We start from the raw sequence: 26,438 nt of genomic DNA on the forward strand, positions 1-26,438 counted from the left end.
CTGGTGAGGCAAAGGTATAACCACTGTCTTTTTCAAACAGCAACGATGGGGACTCCCTTATTTGGGTAGGATTTCTACAACCTGTATATGGGAATCCGTAACCTTGGTTATGTGCTATTGAGGGCCTGAAATGTGGACCTGGAAACAGAGAGACACCAATTCAAAACAAAGATATTAATATTTTCTGGAGCTATTTCATATGCGATAGAGGATATTAGAAGCTCATCCAGTTGAAGGCAGTGCTCAGCTGAATGTCAAGTCAGTGTGGCAATATCCAATGTCGCTGTTTTCTATCTTATTCCATCCCCTTAACCCTGGTCTACTGCTAACCAACATATTATTTTGTGCATGACTGATAGTGTTTCAGAGAGGTGTCACACACGTTGCTCCCATGAATCTGGATTTCAGGATAAGTGATTTCGGACATCAGAGTTCGACAGGTCCAGGAAAATTGGCCTCACGGGAAAACGGAAGTGAATTGTGAAGGCACTCAAAAAGACTGTGCAGGTGTCTCTGGTGTAGCCAGCAGAATGCAGGAAATAATTTCCTAATGTTTAAATTGGTGAAAGGATTATCAACGTAGACATTTGGGCATTCATTTTCTTTCACACTGAAAACAGAAGTTGGTGCATGTAAAGCTGAGCGGATTACAACTGTTGTACTGCATATAGTAATTTAACTGGGAATTTAAAACAAAGCCACTTCTAAAATGCATTAATTGGACCGCTGCTACATCTCCAACAAGCCAATGGTAAGATCGCACCAGGACTGCTTATTAAACAGTACAGATATTGAAGCAGAGGTAGCAGAGGGAATGATCAAAGCTTCAATATTTAAACAAGATTAGATTGTGGAAAAGGAAATACAGACACACACAATAGGACTTTCTGCACTCTAGAGCTCAGGAGTAATTCTTTGGCCTAAGGTTGACTAACACATTTCTCTTATTATTTTTTATATTTTCAAATCTTCATATGTTTTGTACACCGTACCCTTGCAGAACTTAAAACAAGAAATTGAATTTTCAGATTTCACAGATATGTACCATGAAACAATCTTTTTGCATCTTGAGAACACCCAGAGATAGTTTAAGCAGGCAATTCTATCAGAGACATTAAGAAAAGACAAATCTATTACCTGGCTTACTAATAGTGGATATTCTGGTTAACAACGTGTGTAGATTTTCATCAGACAAATCGTGCAAAACCCTTGTAAGAATATAAAGTTCCACGACAGGGAGGCTGTCTTTTAAAAAATCACCTGTAAGAACACAGACATTTAGAATATCACATTACTTTAATAACGGTTTATTATTGTTAAAACAAAGCAGGTTAATTCGTATAATGCAAAATCTCAGAATGGTGTCAGTCACACAAGACAAAAGAAATCTGCAATTCTTAGAGTAACAATCAATAGGTATGTATCTCTTACTGGTAAGCAAAGATATTCAGAGATTTAACATTTTAATACTCTGTAGGCTCGGATAAATGGCACTCTGTAACATAGTTGATACAAATATATGGGACTTAAAAAAAAAAAACCCAAAGATCCACTGGTTGCCTGAACTGAAAGGACCTGGTGGCGTTGTCACTTTCAGAGGGCAGGGAGACTGGAATTGTGACCTCTTCTTGCCGAAGCAACGGCGATAAAAGACAGTTATAACTGAAATGCCAATTAAATCATCAAGGGGAAGGAGTGGAGGTTTAAAGGGATAGAAACCTAGCAAAAAAAACGACATTGGTAACTCAACAAGGATTTGCCTAAAGGAGAAATATTCATATAAATGTATCAAAGTATATTCCATGGTAGCAGTAGACAAACAGGAGCTCTCAACAGGTGTGACCGAGTGTGCCCCAGTATTGAATCAGTTATAGCAGTCAGTGTCATCTTAGATTTTGCCTAAGCAAACGTCGCACATAAATCACAAACGGTACAAGACTGAATTAATTTCAGTTCTGAGCATCAATAGAACAACATTTGCCTTTATACTGATATCTGGTAGATTTTTTAATATGAATTCCATAGCATTTACTCTTTAGTTTTTTGTGTGAATAACAACTTCTCAGAACCGTTGAGCAGCAGTGGCCTATCTGTGTTAGTGACTTGCAATGTGCCTAGGTCCCTCACCTTTCCCATGCGCCACAAACTGGTTCCACCCAGGTCCTGACTTTAGCGAAAGCCAAGGAGGTGGCAACTGTATGCCAAACAATTCTTTATCACTGTCACTCAACAGCAATAAAATGAGAAATATTCAGTAAACATGCTATGTAGCCAGTAGCTCCAAAACAACAGCTGCTATATCGCTATTCTCAGCCTTGTGTACACAGGTGAAAGCCCAACTTTTTAAATTGGTCTTTCTTAACCTTGCCAATTCCTAATCCCTGCCCGGTATGTAATTACCGTAACTTCTGGAATGTCGGTATACCCTCAGGTCCTCCATAATAAATTCCACTGTTCTTTACTTTACGCTCTGGTACTTTTAACTTTGTTACAGTTCAGTATCTATCAAAAACTTTTTATTGAAGTTTTATACAGCACCAGCTTAATCCGAGAACATCAAAATGCTTTACAAGAGAACCAGATTATGTTACACCTATCTTTTTGGCACAAGATGATTAATTTACCCAGAATCACAGGAAGTTACGCTGAGGCTCTGATTCACACCTGGTTCGTCAGTTTCAAAGTCTCAACACTAGCCACTTGCATTCTCCTGAGCACCTTTGGTCTTTTATTGCTTCTCAATGAGCTGCCTTGTACAGTGTTTTTGACATCCTCCTGCATCATCTTCCTGACTTCACCTTTGGTATTTTCTAAAACTTGCCTGACTGTGCTTGAGCCAGGTGTCACGCTTTGCTTTCCTAAATGCCTGGGCTCTGCCAATGTAAGGGTGCTCTTGGATTTCAGTGCACCTGCTGCCCTTTCCAGATTTCAAATGTCTGAAGGTGCTGCTTGCATGATCCATGGAGTGCGGCCATGTTGATTTGGGCTCACATCCTTCTATATCCCTCCCAGGAAGTAGTTTTTGGACTCAGTGTGATATGTTATCGAAACCGTCTCCTGCAAACCACTTTGTAACTGGGATGCAACCCAGCAGTCTTCCATGTGTGGGAGTTGCATCCTCTTGTGTCTCTTCAGTATGATTAGACCTCCCCATTTGTCTTGTCTCCCCCAATCAATCGATGTAATATCTAGTCTACTTTCACTGAATCCTCTGTTGAGACAACAACCATGGAGTCTTGGAGCATATTATAGAAACCTCACAAGTATAATCGTTCATTCAATGCTCCCTTTCCTGCTAATAATAATGGGGCGGTCAGCCAAATTCTACCATTCATGTAATGACCCAATTACTCTCAAGATATTACATTTCCTACTTTGTAGAATATTCACTGTGATTAACATTGTTAGCTATCTAAATGGTTCCATGTGTGATTTCTATTGGTGTTTTGAGTTGGTCTACATTTCACATCTGCCCTGTACTCCGTACGGGCAAATTAACAGCTTCTCCCTACTGAGTTTATATCCTTAGACCTGCCTACATTGTTCAACTCCATGTATTAGCCACAAACAGAAACCACTAGTCTATTTAGTATATCATCCGCATACAAAAAGATATGATCAATCCTTCCTGTTGTTATGCCATAGTCTGCAGCTGCTTGTGTAAAATGCCTGCAAGTTGTTCAATTGCTAATGTGAGGAGCAGTGGGGGTAAAGGGCAGCCTTGTCTTGTGCTTCTGCCCAGCTTCCATCTATCAGATAGTACCAAATTTGTCTTTACCCTCGCTATATGGGCGATCTATAAAGCACATGTTATCTAGAGCCCAATCTATTGTATCAATTGCCTTCTCTGTGACTAATGAGGCAGTACATATCATTGTTATTGTGGTGTTTCCATTCTTCCATAACAGGCCTGCGTTAATCCTGTAATCCTATCTGGCAAGAAACTACATTGTTCTTGATGTATAGTCCTAGCAAACAACTTATTCAATCTGTTAGATAATACTTTACCAAATATTTTATCAGAATTTATGCGTGACAATGGTCTGCAAGCTTTTACATTTGTGATCTTAAAAAGAGGGAGAGGCTTGTCACTGATGTAATGAGAATCCTTGGCAATCTCCCAGATGAATCTGGAGGACACAGAATAGGTAGAACGTTTGTGATTCAAACTGGCCCTCGCACCATCGATTACATATTCCAGTCTCCTCCTTTAGCAGCCACTAGGAACCAACATCAGGTTGAGTCTGGATCTTTTAAACTATCTTCTCCTTTCCACCAGTCAGCCAACTTTCTGAAGGTTGAGGTATTTCAATATTTGGAAGGATTGCCCCGAACTGCCAGATACATGATTTTTTTTTTAATCAAAAAAGGCATCTCAATGGGACTCATCCATTTTGTCAACTTTTTACCAATGCGGGAGCTCACGCTTTAGACCAAATGTTCTTCTCTAGTAGTAACATTTACTGCAAAGAGCACCAGTATTAGATGGTCTGATAACAGAACTATTTTCTCCGATTATATCACAGATGAGCAGAATTATAAAATTCACTTTACTAGCTCCTAGTTGGGATGAGCGTGGCATAAAATCACATTTGATGTCTTATTAAATAAATTACCATGCATGCTCTATACTGGCAGGACGAGCTCTGGTTCTCAGACAAACTGCATATGCTAGCACCACTCAAACAAACAATTTCCTGTTGTTAAAGACCATCATCAACTTGGTTCTCAGAAAAACTTGCAAAAGTAAAATGTGCCTGCAAAATTTGAGAATGTCATTGGCGTAAGGCATAAAATCAAAAAGAAACATATATTCGGTATCACACTACCACAAAAAACACTTATTGTTAAAGCCAAAGCAGAATGTTATCGACCTAAAATAATAAATGCTTTAAATTCAGCAACAGAGCTGTTTAGTATTGTTAAATCATTGATATATCTCACTTGTGATAAGATACTACATCGCTCTTAAGAGGAGCAGTACAGCAGGATAGCAGATTTCTTTTGGAGTACAAATTGATTACTCTATCAGGCTTTTACCGCTAAAGCTTCGTTTAATTCATATTTTGATACTCATAAACAAATCTAATTCAATCAAGTACATAGAAATGTGTTTATCTGAGGTTGATCTTTTAAACCCTCAAGAATGCAAGATCATTGCTTTCCTCAGTGACATCTGATCCCCCGTAGGAAGACTGTCTGTTACAGATTTTGCACCTAGTAATACACCAAATTTCATATTGCCTTGACCCCATTATGCAACACATCCTTATCGCCAATATCTGCCCCTCAGGTGTGGCAGCAAGCAGTGGTTACTCCTATATTAAAGGAACCCAGCAACACACCATAAGGTCTTTAGCTAATTGCTGTCCCATTTTAATGCTTCCCGTCCCCATTAAAATCCTTGAGAAACATGAGAATGGGCTCCAGATTAATTTTATTAATAAATTCAGGGTTTAGTCAGAAACAGAGCTTCAGTCTATCACTGATGAGATACGATGGATTCTGGACAAAGGCAGCAGGGCCGCTTTAAGTGTATTAGGTCCCTCTACAGCTTTCAATACAGTTTAACAAGACATCTTGCTTTTGAAGCTTTACAAAGCAAGTATCATAGGCAATACCCTGGCCTGGATCAGACCTTATTTGGATGACAGAAGTCAAGCAGATAAAATACCTCTGTTACAGTCTGAACTTGTACCAGTGAAGCAGGGTATATCACAGGGATCATCATTAGGTAAGCCACTGTTTAGCATCTATGTTGCTTTTCTTGCCTTTTGACTTAGATTATTTGGCTTCACTTTAATGCCTTATAAAGATAACACAGCTGGCCCTTCCTCACAAAGATCCCAGAGGATCTAGCAAAGAACACCTAAAATCTTAGTTGACAGCTGTGTCTTCCAGGATGTCCCACAATGCAATGAAGTTACATTCAGGAAAAAATGTACTTTTTAATCTGAGAAGCTCTTCAGAGGTGTGGTCCATAGAATGGTGGCTTGGAATCCCACCTACTCCAGTTATGATGGCCAAAACCCTTCATTAATTATTGACAATTTTCTTTTAGCGTATGCATTAATAGAATCACTTCCTCCTGCTTGTACAACTCGATGCTACTTGCTAAAACCTTTCAACCATTATTTGTTTCCAGTTGGAGAACAGTGGTTCAAAGCATTACTCTCAGCTAGACTACTAGAAAGCCTTACTTTTAGGGCTTTCTAGCACAGACTATGGAACCCTTACCAAGAAGGACCCAGATGTGCCTGGTTTTGAGAGATTTTCAATGTTTCTATATTCATAAAATGGTTCTATCTGAGAGCCTATGCCTCACTCATTGTGACCTGCTCCCTTACAAGCAGAAGTTGGATGTTACTGTCCATTACGCAGCCATGGCTCCTCAGACGTACACCTGGCTTCAATCTACCATTTTAAAAAGCGTAGGTCTGGTAGTCATTTATTTAGAGTCCTTGCTGCAAAGGAGTTGAATGCATTGCTTGTACGACTAAATGCTGCAAAATATCACTTTCTTTTAGAAAGGGACTTAAGACTAGGCTTGTCCCATAAGTTGATTTTTCTGATCCTTTTTTTCCTCACTCTTGGATTTGATTATTTAGTCCCGGGATACCCAAGGCTAGCAGTATGCTTAACATAACATAACACAACATATCAGTTATTTGCTAAACTAGAGGAGGAGAACATGGCGGCCGTGAGTTGAGCGGTCGCAGGCCGACGCCGGTAGCCCTTCCGCTCCAGGAGTTATGTTCTAGCTGTGGTAGGATGAGTAAGCTAGAATAAAAATTACGGAGAGAAAATTACTTTGAATACCTGATGCGCTGACGCGCTGATGGGGAGCTGAGATGCATTGGGAGTTTTTGCCGGATCTCCCGCGCTGCTTCTGGGCCGCATTGGAGTGGAGGCGAGGCCGGGGGTTTGTGACACGCGGGCGTCTACGCGGCGCTCTCTCTCGCGGAGTGAGCGCGGTGGGCAGTGTCAGCACAGGGAGTGCGACTGCAGCATTCACGCTGGAGAAGGAAGCGGCGAGGGGAGAAGAAGATGCCGCGGTCGCTGTTGCAGAGGAAAGCGGACGAATCCTGGCTATTTCGGAATTGAAGGATCAGGAGTATCAGAACTGTGAGGTATTGGGGGCCCGGGGCTATATTATGAAATGAAAAAAGTATTTAGTAAAGCGCACTGCGGCCAAGCGGCTTCCTGGCGCTGATCAGAACTCACAAAGAACATCCCGGGGACTAGGAGGGGAACGCCTGAGAGAAAAGAAAAGTTTTAAGGGCCTTGCGGAAGTGAGAGTAGATGGGAATAGAACGAATAGAAAGAGGAAGACTGTTCCAGAGCTGAGGGGCCAGGACTGAGAACCGTGTGCCCCCCATTCTGGACTTGCGAAAACTGGGGATGCGCAAAAGAGACAAAGAAGAAGAGCGAAGAGTACGACAGGGGACATAAGAAGAAATGAGAGACGTAATAAAAGAGGGAGCAGAACGGGAGTGAGCCTGAAAAGCTACACAGGCCAATTTAAAAAAGGATCTAAAGTGAACAGGAAGCCAGTGAAGGGTCTTGAGCGCAGGTGTGATGTGAGAGGATTTAGGAAGGGAAAGGATGAGACGGGCAGCTTGATTTTGAATGGCCTGAAGTCTGCGGGATTCGAAAGCGGGGATGCCCACATACAGGCCATTCCCATAGTCGAGGCGAGAGGTGACAAGGGCCAAGACTATGGTTTTAAGTGCGTCGGTGGAAAAGAACCGTGAAATCTTCCGGATGAGACGGAGGGACAAAAAACAGGAGGATACGACAGAACTGATCTGACTATGCATTGAAAGGTCATGACTAACTTTGATGCCAAGGGTACGGACAGAGGGGACAGGCAGAGGGGGCGGACCGAAAGAGAGGGGCCAATGTAAAGGAGACCAAGGATTGGAGGGGCCACCAGTGAGGACAAGTTCCATCTTGTCCGGATTAAGCTTCAAATGATTGGCACTCATCCACTCAGAAATAAAAACTAAAGTGGAACAAAACTTAGGAAGAGAATCAGGGGAGGAAGACAAATCAAAAATGAGCTGAAGGTCATCTGCGTAGTTGTACACAGAGACCCCCAGCTCCAGAAGAGAAGTGATAAGGGGTTGGATATAAAGATTGAAAAGAAGGGGGGAAAGGGAGGAACCCTGGGGGACACCACAAGTGACTGGACGGGAAGGGGCAGAAAAGCCAGAAAGATGAACCGCCTGGGACCTCTCCCGAAGAAAGGACGCAAGCCAAGAAAAGGCCGCGCCCCGAATGCCAGCTGATCTGACACGGTCAAGAAGAATGGAGTGGTCGACCGTGTCAAACGCAGCGGACAAGTCGAGGAGGACCAGGGCTTGGGGAAGATTAAGATCAGCTTTCCCCTTAAGTTCATCCGAAACCGCGAGAACCACCGCCTCCGTGGAGTGGCCCGGGCGGAAACCCGCCTGATGGGATGCCAATAGACCATTCTCCTCGACGTAGGTGGACAGGCAAGAGGTAACGTAGGCTTCAAGAATCTTACCAAGATAGGGAAGGAGAGAAATAGGACGAAAATTAGAAAGAAGAGAGGGATCCAGACCAGTTTTTTTTAAGATAGGGAAAACTATAGCAGATTTAAAGGAAGAGGGAACAGAACCAGAAGCCAAAGAAGAATTAAGAAGAGCAAGAGGAGGGGCAGGGCAGTTAGTGAAGAGAGTTTTGAGAATACGAGCCGGCGCGCAGTCCGCGGGAGAACCAGACCTGACTTTGGCTAGGAGTTTAAAAAATAATTCAAGGGAGATGGGAGGGAAAAGGGCAAAAGAGGAAAGGGGAGGGGGAAGGAGATGAATAGGGCAGGGTTGAGACACGATAGGAATGTTGGCTTTGATCTTCAGAATCTTGTCTATAAAGAAGTCATTGAGTGAGGAGCCGAGGGACTGTGAGGGGAGAAGACTGGGGTGGAGCGATCAGAAGTGGCGAGATTGTGGACCAGGGAGAAGATTTCCCGAGGTTTATTAGCGGCGAGAGCCACTCTCTCAGTGAAATATGAAGTTTTAGCCGCAAGGATCGCCTTTTTATATTCAGTGAGGAGTGATTTGTATTTAGCGCGCAGGGAAGAGCTGTAGTTCCGTCTCCAGTGGCGTTCCGACCGCCTAAGGTCGAGTTTAAGGGCTTTTAGCTCTGGAGAGAACCATTTGTGTGCGTCGTAAGGACGAACCGCTTTGATCTTACTAAGCGGGGCAACTAGGTCACAGGAAGAAGAAAGCCAGGTGCTGAAGATCTCGGACTGGGATTCAAGAGGAAGATCATTAAGGTCCGGGGCAGAGGAGGCCAAAGCGAGCGAGAGGGAATCGAGGTCAATCTGATTCCAATTGCGGGCTAATCGGTTTTTAGGAAGGGGAAGGAGTAGTTTCTTACCTGTAACTCCAGTTCTGTAGTAGGGGTATCTCTGTTATAGTCATAATCTATGAATAATCCCCGCCCATGTGCGGGGACCCCGGAGCAATCAAAAATATCTCTTAAGCTGTCCCGCATTTGCAAACCTGCAAAGACACTTAAGAGACAGACAAAATAATACAGCCTAATCACAACAAGGCTGCACTGGCCAGCACTTCCTCTGAAGTGAACACAAAAGCCAAAATAAAGTTTAAATGTCATTTTTATTCACATCTGACATCCTCCTTTATTACCACACACTCCCTTCACCAAAATCCCTTTAAACAATAGAGAGGAAGGGGTGGACAGACAAGCCCTATAGGCTGTCATTATGTGTCTGCTAAAGGGATACCGTGCCTTTAAGAAACTCTCCAGAGACCCCCGGTATCCCAGGATGCACAGCCAACACAAGTTACTTTCAGTTCTTTTTGAAGGTGTATAACAACAGGCCTGATACTATCAGGTTACTCCACCGGGGAGGAGGGAGGGTCGCTTATGACTATAACAGAGATACCCCTACTACAGAACTGGAGTTACAGGTAAGAAACTACTCCTTCTGTAGTAGGGGATCTCTGTGTATAGTCAATCTATGAATAGAATGGCAAGCCCATCCCAACCAACAAGCAGCGGTGGAGTAAGCCCAACCACCAACAAATCACTGTGCAAACAAATTCCTCAGCGAAGCCTGTCCAACCTGCGCATCTGCCCTAGCATCAGAATCCAGGCAGTAATGCTTAGTAAACGTATGGACCGACTTCCAGGTGGCAGCCTTACAAATGTCAGCAATGGGAACATTCCTAAGCAAAGCTGTAGTAGCAGCCTTGCCTCTAGTCGAATGTGCCGTAGGCTTACCCCCCAATGTTTTATTAGCTTTTTGGTAACAAAGCTGAATACAGGAAACAATCCATCTGGAAATGGACTGTTTTGAGGCAGCTAAACCAGTTCTTACCGAACCATAATTAACAAACAGTTGATCCGACCTGCGGATATCTTTTGTCTTATCCAGGTAGAATTTCAGTACCCTACGTACATCAAGTGAATGCAGAGACCTCTCCGCCGGAGAGGAAGGATGCTGAAAAAACGTAGGCAAAGTTATCATTTGATTTACATGGAAATCTGATATCACCTTAGGCAAAAATTTAGGATGGGTACGCATCACTACTTTAGAAGCATGGAAAACAGTATACGGCTCTTGACAACACAGAGCCTGAATCTCACTCACCCTCCTGGCCGATGTAATGGCCACAAGGAAGGGAGCCTTCCAAGACAAATGCTGCAACGAAGCCTTATGGATAGGCTCAAAAGGCTCCCTCATCAATCTAGATAACACCACATTCAATTCCCATGGTGGAGAAGGTCTTCTAACAGGGGGAAACACCTTACGCAAACCCTCCAAAAAATCCTTAATCACAGGGATTTGAAAAAAATGAGGTTTGAGAAGGGCCTTTCCTATAAGCAGTCAGAGCTGCGAGATGAACCTTAATAGACTGAAAATTAAGCCCAGATTGAGCTAACTGCAGCAGATAAGGCAAAACAACATCTTCTTTACAGGATGTAGGGTCAAAGTCCTTTGCCTTGCACCATAAGCAGAATCTCTTCCACTTATAGGCGTAAGAAGTCCTCGTAGACGGTCTCTTCGCCTCTTTCAAGATCTCCATACAGTCCTGAGGTAGGTTCAAGTGTCCATACTGTACTAGCTCAGGAGCCATGCTGCCAAACTCAAGGACGAGAGATTGGGGTGAACCATCTGTCCTCCGAACTTCGTGAGAAGGTCCGGCCGACACGGCAGGCGTCTGTGTGGCAGAACAGACAGGTGAAGAAGGTCGGTGAACCACCATTGCCTCGGCCACTCCGGAGCAATCAGGATCATTCTGGCTCTGGATTGCGACAGCTTGATCAGCACCGCCGGGATCAGGGGAATGGGTGGAAAGGCGTAGAGAAAGCTGTTGGACCAGCTGGTCCATAGGGCATTCCCCAGCGTCCCTGGTTGGTAGTACCTGGACGCGAAGTCGCGGCATTTGCTGTTTTCTGCCGTAGCGAACAGATCTATATCCGGAGTGCCCCACTCTGCGAAGACGTCTCTTAGCACATCGTCGTTTAGCACCCACTCGTGGTTCTCTTGAACGAGCCTGCTGAGCGCGTCAGCTTGGGCATTCTGCACCCCCGGCAGATGGGTCGCCGTGATCGTCAGGTTCCTGGCCACCAGCCAGTTCCAGATCGCCTGTGCCTCCCGAGACAGGGTGCGTGAACGTGAGCCCCCCTGCTTGTTGAGGTAATACATGGTCGTAGTATTGTCCGTCTGAACCAGCAGGGAGTTCGTCCTGAAGGAGGGATGGAACGCCTTCAAGGCCAAGTGTACCGCTCTGAGTTCCAAAAAGTTGATATGGTAAGTCGTCTCCATCTGCGACCATATCCCCTGAATCTGAAGAGGGCCCGAATGCGCTCCCCAGCCCTGGAGAGACGCATCGGTGACTATGGTCTGGACCGGAATATCCTTGTGAAAAGGAGTCCCCTTGCAGACATTCCCTGGGGCACACCACCATTTCAGAGACTGCCGAGCGTGTTGAGACAACTGGATCTTGTCCTCCCAACGCCCCCGCCTCTGGTCCCATTGATCCTCCAGACATTCCTGTAGGGGCCTCATATGCAGACGTGCATTGGGGATGAGAAAGATGCAAGAAGCCATCGACCCCAGTAAGGAAGACACCGTCCTCACCGTAGGAGAGCGGGCTGAGATGAGATGCCGAGCCTTCCCACGGGTCGATAAGCGTCTCTCCTCCGAAGGACACACGCTTGCGGTCAAAGTATTGACCGAAGCCCCCAAGTACTGGAGACACTGCACAGGGACCGGCACTGACTTCGTCATGTTGATGTGCAGCCCCAGTCGATGAAGCAATGCCGCCGTCCTGTTGAAATGGCACTGGGCTTCTTGGTAAGTGGACGCTTTGATCAACCAATCGTCCAGGTATGGATACACAAACACCTTGGTCTTCCGCAGGTGTGCCGCGACCACTGCCATGCACTTGGAGAACGTCCGTGGTGCAGACTTCAGGCCAAACGGGAGTACTGAATACTGGTAATGGTTGTTGCCTACCAGAAACCTCAGGAACTTGCGATGCTTTGGTGCGATCGGCACATGAAAGTAAGCGTCCTGCAGATCTATGGCGCACAGCCAGTCTCCTCGATGCAACTGAGGGTAAATCTGATGCAGGGACAACATACGGAACTTTTCTCTGCGGATCCACTTGTTTGCTTGACGCAGATCCAGAATAGGCCTGAACTCGTTCTTGTCCTTTTTTCTTACGAGAAAGAACCATGAGTAGAGACCTCTTCCTTTTTGCTTCAAAGGAACCGCTTCTATCGCCCTCTTTTTTAACAGAACGTCCGCCTCCCGCTGGAGCTCCCTCACCATGTAGGAGGAGCGCACTGGTGGAATCTGTGGAGGCGGGCTGGTGAAACGAAGACAGTAACCATTGCAAACAATATTCAGCACCCACTTGTCCTGCGTTATTGTCCTCCACTCTGCCAGGTAGTGTTGAATACTTCCCCCCACCGGAGCGGGTAACGGATGAGGGGGAAGTAACTTTTCAGGGCTTCGACCCGGCCGGGCCTTTGTTCCCCGACGAGGACTGATGCTGTCCTCTGCCCCTCTGGCGCTTCTGAAAGGACTGCCTCGGGAACTGCTGTTGTTGCTGGGGCTGTTGTTGGTGGCCCGACTGACGCCCTTGACCCCTCTGCTTGGCGTAGCGCCTGCCCGAGGATCGGAAGGACCTCCTCTGCTCCTTGGGCCTCTCCAGCCCCACCGCCTTCAGGGTTTCCGCCTCAGCCTTCATGCGGGCCATCTCGTCATCCGCATGCGACCCGAACAGCGTCGTGCCAGAGAACGGTAAATTGGCGATCTTCTGCTGCGCTTCAGGCTTGAGCGGTGTCAGCCGCAGCCAGGAATGCCTCCTCATGTGTATGCCGTGGCAGTACCCATGGGCCGCCAGCAACGACACATCCCCCGCCGCACTGATGATCTGATTAGAGACCATCATGCCCTCGTTCAGCACCTCCTGAAAGTCCTCCCTCTTATCTCTAGGCAGGGAGGCAGCGAACTGTTGCAGGGAGTCCCAAAGGGACCTGTCATAGCGACCCAACAGAGCGGAGGCGCTAGCGGCCTTCATCGTAGTGGCCGACGTGGAGCACATCCTCCTCCCCAAGGAGTCCATTTTGCGACTCTCCTTATCCGGAGGAGCCGTGGACGAAGGCGTCGTAGAGTGTTGTTTACGAGCCGCCGCCACGATAACAGAGTCCGGTGGAGGATCCACCCTGAGGAACGCCGGGTCCGAGTCAGGAGCCCTGTACTTTTTCAGCAGTCTCGAGGGCGCCGGTTTCACCACGGCCGGTGTCAAGAACACCTCCATTGCAGGTTCCTCCAACCCCGGAACCAATGGGAGGAGGGGGCGCGACAGATGAGCCTTATGCAAAATTTCAAAGATCACAGAAGTAGTGGGAATAGGGGTTGTGACTGATATCCCCAACTTCGCCGCCCCTCTCATCAGCACCTCCTGGAACGTGGCAATGTCATCCACCGGCGAGACGCGGGCAGGAGGCGTCTCCGACAGTGAGGGAGAAAACCGTCCAGTCCCAGAAGAGTTCGTGCCCCTCGAGCCTCTGGAACGAGACCGATACCTCCGTCGTCCATGTCCAGAGCGAGTGGACGATCTGCGCCTACTCCGTGATCGCCGGCGAGAGCGAGATCTCTGCCTGTGAGGAGCCCTCGGGGGCGGAGGCGGTGGCTGCGGTGGAGATGCAGGCCGCTGAGGCACGGGCAGAGGCAGCGGAGGAGGGGGAGGAGGAGGAGGAGGAGGAGGAGGCAGAGCAGGCGCCGGTGGAGGAGCCGGTGGAAGAGCGGGCGCAGGAGGCAGAGGCGGCTGCTGAGGACGCAGCGGGGACAGATGTTCCGAAGCCCCATCACTCCTTGCAGGAGAGCCCGCACCAGAACTGTCCGGGCTCTCGGCCACTCTTCTCTTCTTGGCGGGCCTGTCCCGCGTGGAAGCCACCGACGGGGAACGTCCGCGTCTCCCCAATCCCCGACTGGAGATCGTAATCACTGAGGACGTGTTCCCCGATGTCCGTGACGGCGAACTGTACGTCGACCTCGTCCGGCGTCTCTTCGCCCTCGACGTCGAACGCCGTCTCGCAGTCGAGTGTCCTCTCGACGTCGAACCATGCCTCCTCGACGTCGAACCATGCCTCCTCGACGTCGACCGATGCCTCGACCGCCGTCGCCGCGGCGTCGACTTCTGCCTCGACGTCGCCTTCTGGTGCTTCGACGTCGAACGCTGGTGTCTCGACGTCGACGTCCGGTGCCTCGACGGCGACCTGTGCCTCGACGGCGACCTGTGCCTCGACGGCGACCTGTGCCTCGACGGCGACCTGTGCCTCGACGGCGACCTGTGCCTCGAAGGCGACCTGTGCCTCGAAGGCGACCTGTGCCTCGACGGCGACCTTCTCCGCCTGGACGGCGGGCGCCGGGATCTCGGCGTCGACTCAGTCAGCGTCGAGCCGTGGGTCGACGGCGAAGGTGGCGAGTGAAGTCTTCCATGGGGCTCGGTACGACGTCGATGGGGTGTCGACGTCGACCGCGACACCTGCGACGGCGACCCGGTCCCGGGTCTCGCCGGCCCCTCTCTCGACGTCGAACGCCGAGGCTGCCGCGACCCAGAGCCCTGGATCGACGGCGAACATACCGGTGCCTTCTCCCTCGCCGTCGACGTCGTCGCCTTCGACGTCGAACGCGACCTACCAGCCGGTAGGCGCCGTTTCTGCTCCCTGCTCTGCCCGGAGGTCCCTCCAGGGGCTGAAGCATGGGCGGAGGAGGGAGAATGAGACCCTCCATGCCCCGAAGTCCCACCGGTCCTCTGCTGCTCCTGTCCCTGAAGGCGAATCTTCTCCCTGTCCCTCAGGGTCCTTTTTGAAAAGGTTTTACAGATGGCACATGTAGCTGGGACATGTGAGGACGACAAGCAGAGGATACAAACATCATGTGGGTCAGTCTTGGCCTTTTTCCTCCCACACTCAGGGCAGTTATCGAACAAAGCCATGCTAAGAGTGGGCCAAAACTGCTCCAGATTGCAGGCAGTAGTTGACAAAGGCTCTAGACGTCGAATGAAAACACTATTTATCCAAAAAATCCAATTTTAATCAAATAAACCACCCAAAAGGGTAGAGCTCAAGCTCCAGGGTCCTGCTAGCAGGAGCCGGAAAAAAGAACTGAAAGTAACTTGTGTTGGCTGTGCATCCTGGGATACCGGGTGTCTCTGGAGAGTTTCTTAAAGGCACGGTATCCCTTTAGCAGACACATAATGACAGCCTATAGGGCTTGTCTGTCCACCCCTTCCTCTCTATTGTTTAAAGGGATTTTGGTGAAGGGAGTGTGTGGTAATAAAGGAGGATGTCAGATGTGAATAAAAATGACATTTAAACTTTATTTTGGCTTTTGTGTTCACTTCAGAGGAAGTGCTGGCCAGTGCAGCCTTGTTGTGATTAGGCTGTATTATTTTGTCTGTCTCTTAAGTGTCTTTGCAGGTTTGCAAATGCGGGACAGCTTAAGAGATATTTTTGATTGCTCCGGGGTCCCCGCACAAGGGCGGGGATTATTCATAGATTATGACTATACACAGAGATCCCCTACTACAGAAGCTTGTCGACCGCACCCAAGTGAATAGAGAAAGAGATGATGAAGTGATCCGACCAAACACAAGGAAAAATAGAAGGAGATGAAATAACAGGACGAGTAGACCAAATTTGGTCCAAAGTGTGACCCTGAACATGGGTAGGAGCTGTAACATGAGACGTGAGGTTCAAACAGTGAAGGGTGGCAGAGAAATCTTTAGAAGAAGAATCTTCCCTGATGTCGCCCGGCCAGAAGTTGAAATCGCCGAGCAACAGGACGGAGGAGTTATTGACCACCAAAGTGGCCAAAAGATCCTGGAGGGAAGCTACAAAAGAGGGCATGGATTGGGGGGGGGGGGCGGTATACAACAACAACAGTAAGAGGGGCAGAAAGATTAAGTGAACGGGCCACCAAGTAGTCCACATTAGGTATGGGGGGATAAGTAAGAAGTTGAAATTTAAAAGACGACCGAATGATCATCGCCACACCGCCCCCAGCCTTGCCAACCGGACGGTCAGCTCGGTAAGTCCTCTCTACCATACTGCCTGAGACAGGGGAGTCGGAGGGGGGGGGGGCTTGGGGAAAATAAGGGTATCAACGCCGCCAACGTCCTCCTCAATATCTTCCCTGCCCGGTAGTAATTTAGCTCCCAAAGTGTCCAAAGCTATAAAAAATAAAACAGCTAAAAGAGGCAGGAAGCTGCGGGCAGCCCAAGGTACGGACATTCAAGAACCAAATGACCAGGAGATATTCGAGGGGGGAAAAGCGACAGATAAAACAAAGCTTGTGAATAAGGAAGACACTCTTAAAGGTTCAAAGGGGGGCATTGGGGAGAACCCTCGGGAATATAAGGGGAAGGGCATTAAGACCTCAAAGAAGAAGGGTGCAGAGGCTAAAATTAAAATTACACCCTCATTAAGATCATATTTTAAAGTTCTCCCCCAAGTGCTGGATGCGATCAAACAGGGGGAAGCTTTAAGAGAGGCTTCAGAGTTTGAGGGGTCAGCAAGGCCGTCTTCTTCTCCCGTTATGGATGTAGATTCTTCCCTGCTTTCAACCGTGTCTCCTGCTCTCATGCCTGCCCCCTCACCTGTTTTTTGCTCCCCCCTGGACTCCCTGGACTCCTCTTCTTCTTTGAACCCCCCTGGATTGGTAATGCAGCAAGCTAAATTACCAGTTAATCAACCTACTCTACCAAAGGACTCTGAAAATGTGGCCACTTTAGAGAATAGTATGTCAATAACCTCATGCATAGGAGGCAATGGGGGGTCGGATATAGGGGCAATGGTAGAAGTAGAAGCGGCAGATGTGTGTAAGGGCTCTTTGGAAAACGTGTTCCTCACAATGGCTTCAGATATTAAAAAAGGGTTCGCTGTCTCCGAATCTAATCAAGGAGAGATTCGTCTTTTCTGTGAATCTCTAGAGAAAAAATTTGACAACTTATGCTCAAGGACAGTGGCCTTAGAGAAGGCCATGGATGTCTTGAAGGATGATCTGGGAATGGTTAAAGCGGATATCTCCACACTTAAAAGGAAGAAGCCGCCCTTCGAGATAGAGTTGAATCTTTGGAGAATAACGCAAGACGTAACAATCTGCAAATTTTAAAAATTCCAGAAGGAAAAGAGGGGAATGATCTTAAATCTTACATCGTGGCCCTCATTAAAGATTCGATACAGATTGAAGAATCAGTGGATGAAATAAAGAAGGACATTCAAAGAATCCATAGGGATCGCTTTAGGAGGCATCCCAATCGGACAAAACCGAGGAAAATTTTTATTAATTTTCTGACTTTTTCTCTGAAAGAGAAACTATTAACAACTGCTCTTAAACTGAAAATATTAAAATCAGGCGATTCCTCTTTCTCCTTTGAAATAAGGTCGGACCTCTCACATACTACTTTAGATAGACAGTGGGAGTTGGGTAAAAGAATGGAGGATTTCAAGAGACTGGGAGCAACTGTACAATTAAAATTCCCTGCATAGTTGAAAATTATGTTTAATAATAAAATGTACTTTGCCAAATCTGTGCAGGAAGCCTACGATCTCCTAGAGAATTTAAAATGATTTTCTTAGTTTCCCCTCGCATGTCAAAGGAAATAAAAAAAAAAAAAGAAAATAAATGGGAGAAAAGGGGGGAAATAAATAAATATAGATATATATATATATACACATACACTAGTAATTTGTTTATATCTACACCTATAGGTTTTTCTCCTAAAGATGATCTAAGAAAATAGGAAGACGATACATACAGCTTTGAAAAAATAGTTAAAGAAGAAAACTGGTGAGGTTAGAGTTTACCGGCCGGTAGAACCTGGATTTTTCCAGGCAAATGGGGGTAGGGTTCTCCAGGGGAGGGGAAGGGGAGCACGGGTGTGGGGTTAGGGGGTTGAAAAAAGAAAAACTCGTTCACCTTTTATCTCAGCTGAGGTTCATTTTGTTCTATTTCTGGTTTGGTGTTGGAACTCCGTAGGATGGGGTAAAGTCAAAACCCAGTATTCTCGCCCCCCATGAGGACTTTACAATGTCTATCGTGGAACGTGAATGGTTTGCGAGTCAAAAGCAGGAGGGAGAAAATCTTCCAGTATTTAAGAGATTCACCTGCACAAATATTCATCTTACAAGAAACGCACCTCCTAAAAAAAGAGATTAGCGAGTTCTGTGGGAAGCTTAGGTGGGTGGAGCACTGTGTCTCCTCATGCCAGACGGCTAACATCAGAGGTGTGGCTATCTTAATAAAAAAACAAGTGAACGCTACCGTTCAGGTGGGTCATAGCTAAGATCATGATAGAAAATATACTTATTACGGTAGTAGGTTACTACGGCCCCAACCAGGATGATCCGTCAACATTAAAAAGTATCTTTATGAATCTTTTGGAATTTCCTGATACAATCATTCTTGCAGGAGATTTCAATATAGTATTGAATCCAAAATTAGATAAATCATCAAAAAGTAGGGCCAACACCCCTTCCAAATCCAGGACATATTTAAAAACAATGATGAAGCAATACGCCATATGCGACATATGGATGGAGAGATCTGGCTCTCAGTTGGGAGTATCATTTTATGATAAAAAATACAGACATAAATCACGAATAGATTATGTTCTAATTAGTAGTAATCTACGAGGAAATATTAAGAAGATCGACTATTTGACACCCCATTTATCAGACCATGCGGCAGTTTGGGTAGATTTAGACCTGTTGGGGAAGGAACAACAGAAGGTATGGACCTTTGACCGTACTCTCCTTCTAGATGATGCCGTAACTGAATTTTTAATCCAGGAGACAACATCTTTCTTGGATATTAATATAGGTTCGGCAAATGTTATGGTTTGGGATGCCCTGAAGTCTTTTCTGAGAGGCCTAATTACAAACAAAACTGTTTTTAAGAATAGACAATATAGGGAGGAGATCACATCCATTGAGCGCCAATTGAAGTGGCAGGAGGAGAAGATTAACAAAGTAACTGACCAGGAACAGGAACTTGGTCAGACATTAGTGGCAGATCTGGAATCCTTGAAAATCTCTCTGGATAATATAATCCAGACCAGGATTTCCAATAGGTGGGAGGTGAGTAAGCTCGCTCACTTTGAATATGGAGAGGGGGCTGGGAGATTATTGGCCTGGAAGGCTAAATCGGATAGAGTCAGAAATTATATCAAAGAAATTGAGAATGTGCACACTAGATTGCTAATAAGCAGGGAAGATGAAATAGGAGAGGCCTTTCACGCCTACTTTAAAGAATTGTATGACAAGGAAATACATCCAGATGGAACATATATCCAAGATTGGCTAAAACCAATTCAGCTAGCAACATTAGGAGTAACTCAACGCGACAATTGAGAGGCCGAAATAACATCTCAAGAAGTGAGGAAGGCACTTTTAGAGTGTAAAAAGGGTAAAGCCGCTGGGCCGGACGGTCTTCCCGTCGAACTCTATAAAAAACTAGGGGACGTAATAATTCCTGTAATGTTAGAGGTCTTTAACCAAATTCTAATTGACGGAGTCCAACCACCCACCACATGGGGAGAAGCAAATATCACCTTAATTTTGAAAGCTGATAAACCCCCTACAAAATGTGGGTCATATAGACCCATTTACTTGTTAAATTCAGACTACAAGGTATTTTCAAAAATTTTGGCAGATAGATTGGGGGCAGTGGTGGGGAACTTACTGCATACTGATCAAAAGGGTTTTGTAAAAGGCAGAAACCTCTTTGACCTTACACATGACTTCATTGGTGCAATAGATCTGGCCTCTAACTTCTCTCTTCCTCTGGCAGCAATGACGCTGGATGCAACCAAGGCGTTTGACAGAGTCAATTGGAAATATCTTATGGCAGTCCTTGAGAAATGTAATCTCGGGCCTAGATTCTGTCAAACCATTCGTCTCATATATAGCGAGTGACCAGGCCGTTTAAAATCAAAAGAGGAACCAGACAGGGCTTCCCCCTCTCCCCTCTTCTTTTTGACCTATATATAGAGCAGTTTGCTCAGCGTCTCAGAGATGAGGCAGCTATTTCATCATTTAAGAGCGGTTCATGGGAGAGGAAGGTAGCCTTGTATGCCAATGATATTCTTGTCCTTTCTTCAGATCTAGAATCTTCTTTTCCCCGGGTCATTGATCTAGCGCGAGACTTCGGCCATGTCTCTGGTTATGAGATTAACGCAGATAAAACTGAATTAATGACCTGGAATCTGCCGGAGTGCCGATACCAAACCAAGAGTGAGTTGCGTTACTTAGGGGTCAAAATAGTCCCAGAGATAGATAAGATAGCTACAGTAAATCTTGGGAATATTTTAAAAGAGAGTCAAAAACTCATGAAGGGTTGGGTCCATCTTCCATTGTCTATTTTGGGAAGAGTGAATCTAATAAAAATGATAATCTTACCAAAAATAACCTTTTTATTTAATACGATTCCGTTAAATTTTGAGAAACCATTGATAGATAAGTTCCAGCAAGCTATCAACGGGTTCGTATGGGCTTATAAATCCACCAGAATATCGTGGAAAAAATTAAGACGTAGAAGGGAGAAAGGGGGTCTCACTCTTCCCGATATACAGTACTATGCTTGGGCCTTTCAGCTAGTACACTCTAGAATGTTGCTAAAATCTCCAGACGCTTCGGATAGAGGTAAAATGTTTTTAGCTATGTTACAACAATCAGAGCTTCCATCGGAAGGTTTTTTATTCAAATATGGGGACAACATTTTTTTCAAGAAGGTTAGACTAAAAGTCCTAGGTGGTGCAGCTCAGATTTGGGCCAGAATTAAAAACGGGCCTCGAAAACTACTCAAGGCTAGCTCCTTTGTGGGATGGTCCAGGAACTCCTAACTGTCTTCAAGATTTGTTGGCTGTCCCACTAAAAGCAGCTGGACTATCATCATGGGGAGACTTAGCGGAAAATGGAACACTTTTATCTTGGACCGAATTAAATGAGAAACTGGAAGACGGTATGTCTAGATTTAAATACTTGCAGTTAAAAAGCTGCTCCCAGGATTTTAAAAAAACGATAGGGTTGGGGAACCCTTTGGAAGAACATCTGGCTAATAGACTAGCAGGGAAGAAAGAGATTTTGTTCTTTTATTGGGCAATTGCAGAAGCTATTGATGGGGAGTTTGAGCTAGCCGGAGAGTTGTGGGGGGGATCCTTCCCGGGGACAGATTTGGTGGACTTGTGGCAATGTTCCTATAACACTCTTTTCTCAGCTGTTAAACCAGCTTGGCTGAGGAGGAACCACTATTTTACTACACAAGGAGCCTATCTTTCCCCAGCAAGGCTCTCTAAAATGTCCAAAGCTTCACCTGCTAGATGTAAAAAATGTAATCTGGAGAGTGCCCCTGATGTACATATGTTTTGGGAGTGCCCATCTCTTTCTGTATTTTGGAAGGGGGTTGAAGTCTCTCTAACATCTATTTTGGGCCACCCAATACAGATTTCCCTTAAACTTATTATCTTTGGTATACTAAGTAACATCACTGGCTGTAACAGAGGCTTCTTGTTTTTTGCTATATTATTAGCCAGACTGGAAATATATAAGAGATGGGTTGAGATTACACCCCCCACACATTTGAATTGGCTATCTGCCCTGTATAAAACATCAAAGACAGACCTGGCCAGATTGAAGAACTCTAAGAAGAGAACTATTTGGGACTGCCCGATAGGCTGGACTTCAATCTGACCTTTTTTTTTTTGTCACCAACTTTTTTGTCCTATGATTAAGCCTCAGGGAAGCTCTTAGACTGTGCTGGTTTGTGTTACTATCCTGGGAGTCCTAGTTGTCGATCAACAGTGGGCAACCAGCACTAGTCGTCGGTCTTAAGGATCCTGTAGAGCATGACCATCCTCTCAATAACAACGGGAGGTCAGCAACTAGAGGGAAGTCGGTGTGCCACTGGTAAGTGGGGGACAGGAAGGGTGTGAAGGATTACCCCAAAGCTTACTCCTCTCAATTTGAGTGACAGTGGCGACCTTCTGACCTCAGGTCAGCTGGGGTCGGAGGCGAATGAAAAAAAACAAAAAAACAAAAAACATATCAGTTATTTGTCTTGTCAGTTGTTTGTTTAAATGTCTTTGTTCATCTACAAGTCTAACTCTGCAATTGTGTATATACTGTCAATTGTTTCTATCCATTGATCTTAGGATGGCATAGGTTTATAAAACTCACTGAAATATTACAAGCAAATTCTATTGATTCCCTCGTGTGTAATCAATCTGCCCTGTGTGTCCTCTACTGTAGCTATATGTGTGTCTGTGGTTTTTCTCTTTTTTTAATCACAATGAAAGTTATTTATCTGGTCTAGACCAGTCTCTCTACAACCACGGTCTGTAAGATGTTAACTCAAATTTTCCACTCTCAAAATGAATTCCAATGTATCGGTTTTAACAATTGCTGGTTTTGTTCAGTGGGTTCCAAAAGTAACACTGCTTACAAATCGCTATTTGGCTTACATTTTTCATATTACATGAAAAATTGCTGACGTTTTCTTGTTTTGCTCCTACTCACTACCCTGCACATTCAAAAGAGTTTGTTCATTGTCTGTCATTGCTGAAACACCCAGCTCTAGTGTGCAAGTTCCATTCCTCTTCCTCTGGCTCATTTTCTCAACCTGGTTCCGACTGGGTTTGTAAAGAATAGGAAGTTTTCACCATGTACTACACTCAGTCTTACTTTTTTTGTTCATTGAGTAAAATGAAGAGCTCTGTTGTTCTAACTGTGTGGATCATGGGCGGGGGAGGGGGAGGCGTTGGGGAGGAAGGAGGTATTTCCACCATATGTACTCTTTCATTAGAAAAGTACAGCCTCCTTTTCATTTTTTTGGATCATGTAGTACCCTAAGAATAATTCCATGCTCTGTCCCACAGCCCCCTCGAGAAATTAAACAAAGTAATAAAGCTCCTTTGGGAAAGCAACCCAATCAGAGGAATATCGCTCCTTCGAGAGTGTCCTTCTGTGTCATCGGATCTTGCTTCTGAATTTCTCTGTCAGCATTTGAGGTTATGATGTTGCTTTTTTAGTTGTGAAATATCACCACTAGCCTGCCTGTGGATTACTTTGAACCATGGCTCTGCCCTTGACGTTCCAGAGTTCAGTTCTCAGCAGATTTAGGTTTATGGCCAAAACATCAATTCTGGTTTCCAGGGAAGTTCTTGTTTTTTTATGGCACAAGTACGTCACTTAGCAATGGCTCCCAGTGTGCCTGTATCCTATGTCAACATGCCATACATTTAAAAAAAAAAAAAAATCTTTTTATTGTAGATATGACAAAAAATAATAAAGACAAAGAAAACAACACACTGTTGTACATTGACACAGTCAATTAAAACAAATGTCCTCTCAGCCACTAATAGCCTTTGTGTTCCCTCCCCTTCCCTATCTGGGCATTTGATTCGGAGTGATAAAGCAAGCAATACATCGGAACCAGCACCAACGAGGGAAGTGCAGGGATTTCCTCGTTCCATTTTCACCATATTTTCGTCCATTTTTAGGACAGCCACGGCCCTCATATACCACTTTCTCAGCCAACATGCACCAATCCATGTCCCGTTTCCAGTCTCTCAGTTGTGGTGCTTGCTTCACCCCCCTTAAACGCGTAATGTTTCTTTCAGCTACCGTAAGCCCTAGTGTCATCTAAATCTGCTCCATGTGGTTGAGATCTGTTGCATGCGGGACAACTAAGAGCCACCATTTTGCTTTAGCACCCATGCTGCTCCCACAGAGATTATTGATATAATAGACCACAGACTCCCAATATGGTTGTATCTCAGGGCAGCTCCATGTAGTGTTAAAGAATGTCCCTTTTTGGCCACACTGGTATGTGAGGGAGATTGCCTTGCAGGGCATGTGATCATCTAACAATCTGTCCTCTAGTGGGAATGACTCTGGGAGCACCACTCCTTTCAGCAATGCTGTTGAAGTGCGTGGCGTATCTGCCAATAGTGACAAGTTTCAGTGGGTGCTAGTTGGTACTTGCGTTGCAGTTCAGCGAGTGGGATATCGACCCCCTGTGCCAAGAGGTATCCCACCTTGGATAGATTGAAGAGGTCCCATTTATCAGATCCAGACTGTGTCCCTACCGTCATCATTTGTCATGAACCTGAAGCATGAAGATGTATGAAATCAAGAAACTGAGGTGATGGATAAAAACAGTGAAACATTGAAATAAATTGGGTTAACTTTCTCACAATTACGGATTACGTGTTTAATGTTTTGCACATATGCGCATAAGGCTGTGCAACTCTTCGACACACAAATGGCGTGCCACAACTGATTCTTTGTGTCCCTAGTGTGCCTTGTTCTGCTGCGTCCCACAGGGGAGAAGCCTGTGTTATCTTATCCCACCACCCAAGGCTCCTCAGGAGGCCACCGCACCAATCATTGCCTCTGCTAACCATCGCACTCCTAAAAGGGTGACAATTAGGACTATTCCAGGTCCACAAAGCTATAAAAATAGTTTGGGCGACAGATATTAGTCATCTTAATGTGTAATGAATTAATAAATAACTGTTGTGCTGATCTCTAAATTAGGCTAACAACACCATCAAGTTGCAGTTGCAGACTGCCATGCACTGCGGTTGACAAATAGATGCCAGTGCCGAGCACCGGAAACCACTGGCTCAAATTAAGCACTGGTACCTGCCCTGCCTCACACCTATCACATGGTCCAACACCACCACCCACCCCACCTCCCCCAGACTCACCCTAGGGGTTCTCTAGTGTTAGTTAAAGGCACCCTCAGCATTGGCCAATGATTTAGAAAGACCAACCTAAACATAAGTGCAAATGCATACAAACAGGTCTGCAATGGCAGGCCAGAGACATGTTTGAAAACACCATGAGGCTACTCCCTGCTGTAAGCTAAAACTGTAGTTTAAAAGTCATTCAGCAATGTCCCCATGTTGACCCCTGGGAAGAGCAGACCTCCTACTAGGTAGGGAAACCCACATGGGGATTATTTACTGCCTAGGCACGGAACACACATGTGTACCTGCCCTCCCCTTCGGTTACCACTTGTCCCACCCCCCAGGGCTTACCCTAGGGGTGTCCTAGTGGTAGTGGTAGTGAATGACCCACTCAGCATTGGCTAATGGTCTAGCAATGCCAACCTGAACTTAAGTGCAACCGTGTACACACAGGCCTGCAATGGCAGGCTTGAGACATGTTTGAAAGGCTATTCTTGTGGGTGGCACAATCAGTGCTGGGGCCCACTATTGGCCAATGCAGTACCTGCCCTTGGTATACCTCTTTACAGGGTACTCACAGGTACAGCACCTAAACCAATCAGGTATGCACCTCCTAGCATGTGTAGGAAGGGCGTGCGGGCTTACCCACTGCATTACAGTGAGAAAGTGCCCAGAGTCTTAAAACCACGAAAAGAGAATGAGCAACAATCAGGAGGAAAAAAGACATATGTTTTAGCGAAATCCCCTAAGAAGGGCCATGTCCAACACAGGGCGAGGCAGTACTCTTACTATTCTGGAGAGAACACCTCATTCTCTAGGATAGATTATTTTTCCTGCCATGAGAACAGTCGAAGATGTACGAGTTTTAACTTGGACGATCTTCAAACATGCCTCACTGTGGTAGGTTTATAATACTAGAGCTGGAGCTTTATATGAGGGATTGAAATTAAATGCATGGGAACTATAAGGATAACAATTTGTAGATTGAATGAGAGGCACCATGGTTAATTTCTTTGTGGAAAGAATTTGATTGGTTCAATCGGAAATCACAATGTAGTAGACAAACCCTTCATTAGGGGTCAGGCAATAGCCAGTGTAATCAAGAAAAAGTAAGCTTGTATACAAGCAGAAATGGACACTGGGAAATAACTTATGGTGTTATAAAAATGT

At 45.7% G+C, this 26,438-nt stretch overlaps 1 protein-coding gene across 1 annotated transcript in view; it reads right to left on the minus strand.

Moving 5' to 3' along the window:
- The window catches only part of ASMTL (acetylserotonin O-methyltransferase like), a 296,820-nt gene that overhangs the window by 18,987 nt on the left and 251,395 nt on the right, over positions 1–26,438 (minus strand). Inside the window, exon 13 of the mRNA XM_085622689.1 lies at positions 1,138–1,260. Coding sequence (XP_085478815.1) covers positions 1,138–1,260 — 123 coding nt within the window. The remainder of the gene's footprint in view (positions 1–1,137; positions 1,261–26,438) is intronic.

Source organism: Triturus cristatus, chromosome 8, assembly GCF_964204655.1.
Source record: "Triturus cristatus chromosome 8, aTriCri1.1, whole genome shotgun sequence".
Taxonomy (NCBI): Eukaryota; Metazoa; Chordata; class Amphibia; order Caudata; family Salamandridae; genus Triturus; species Triturus cristatus.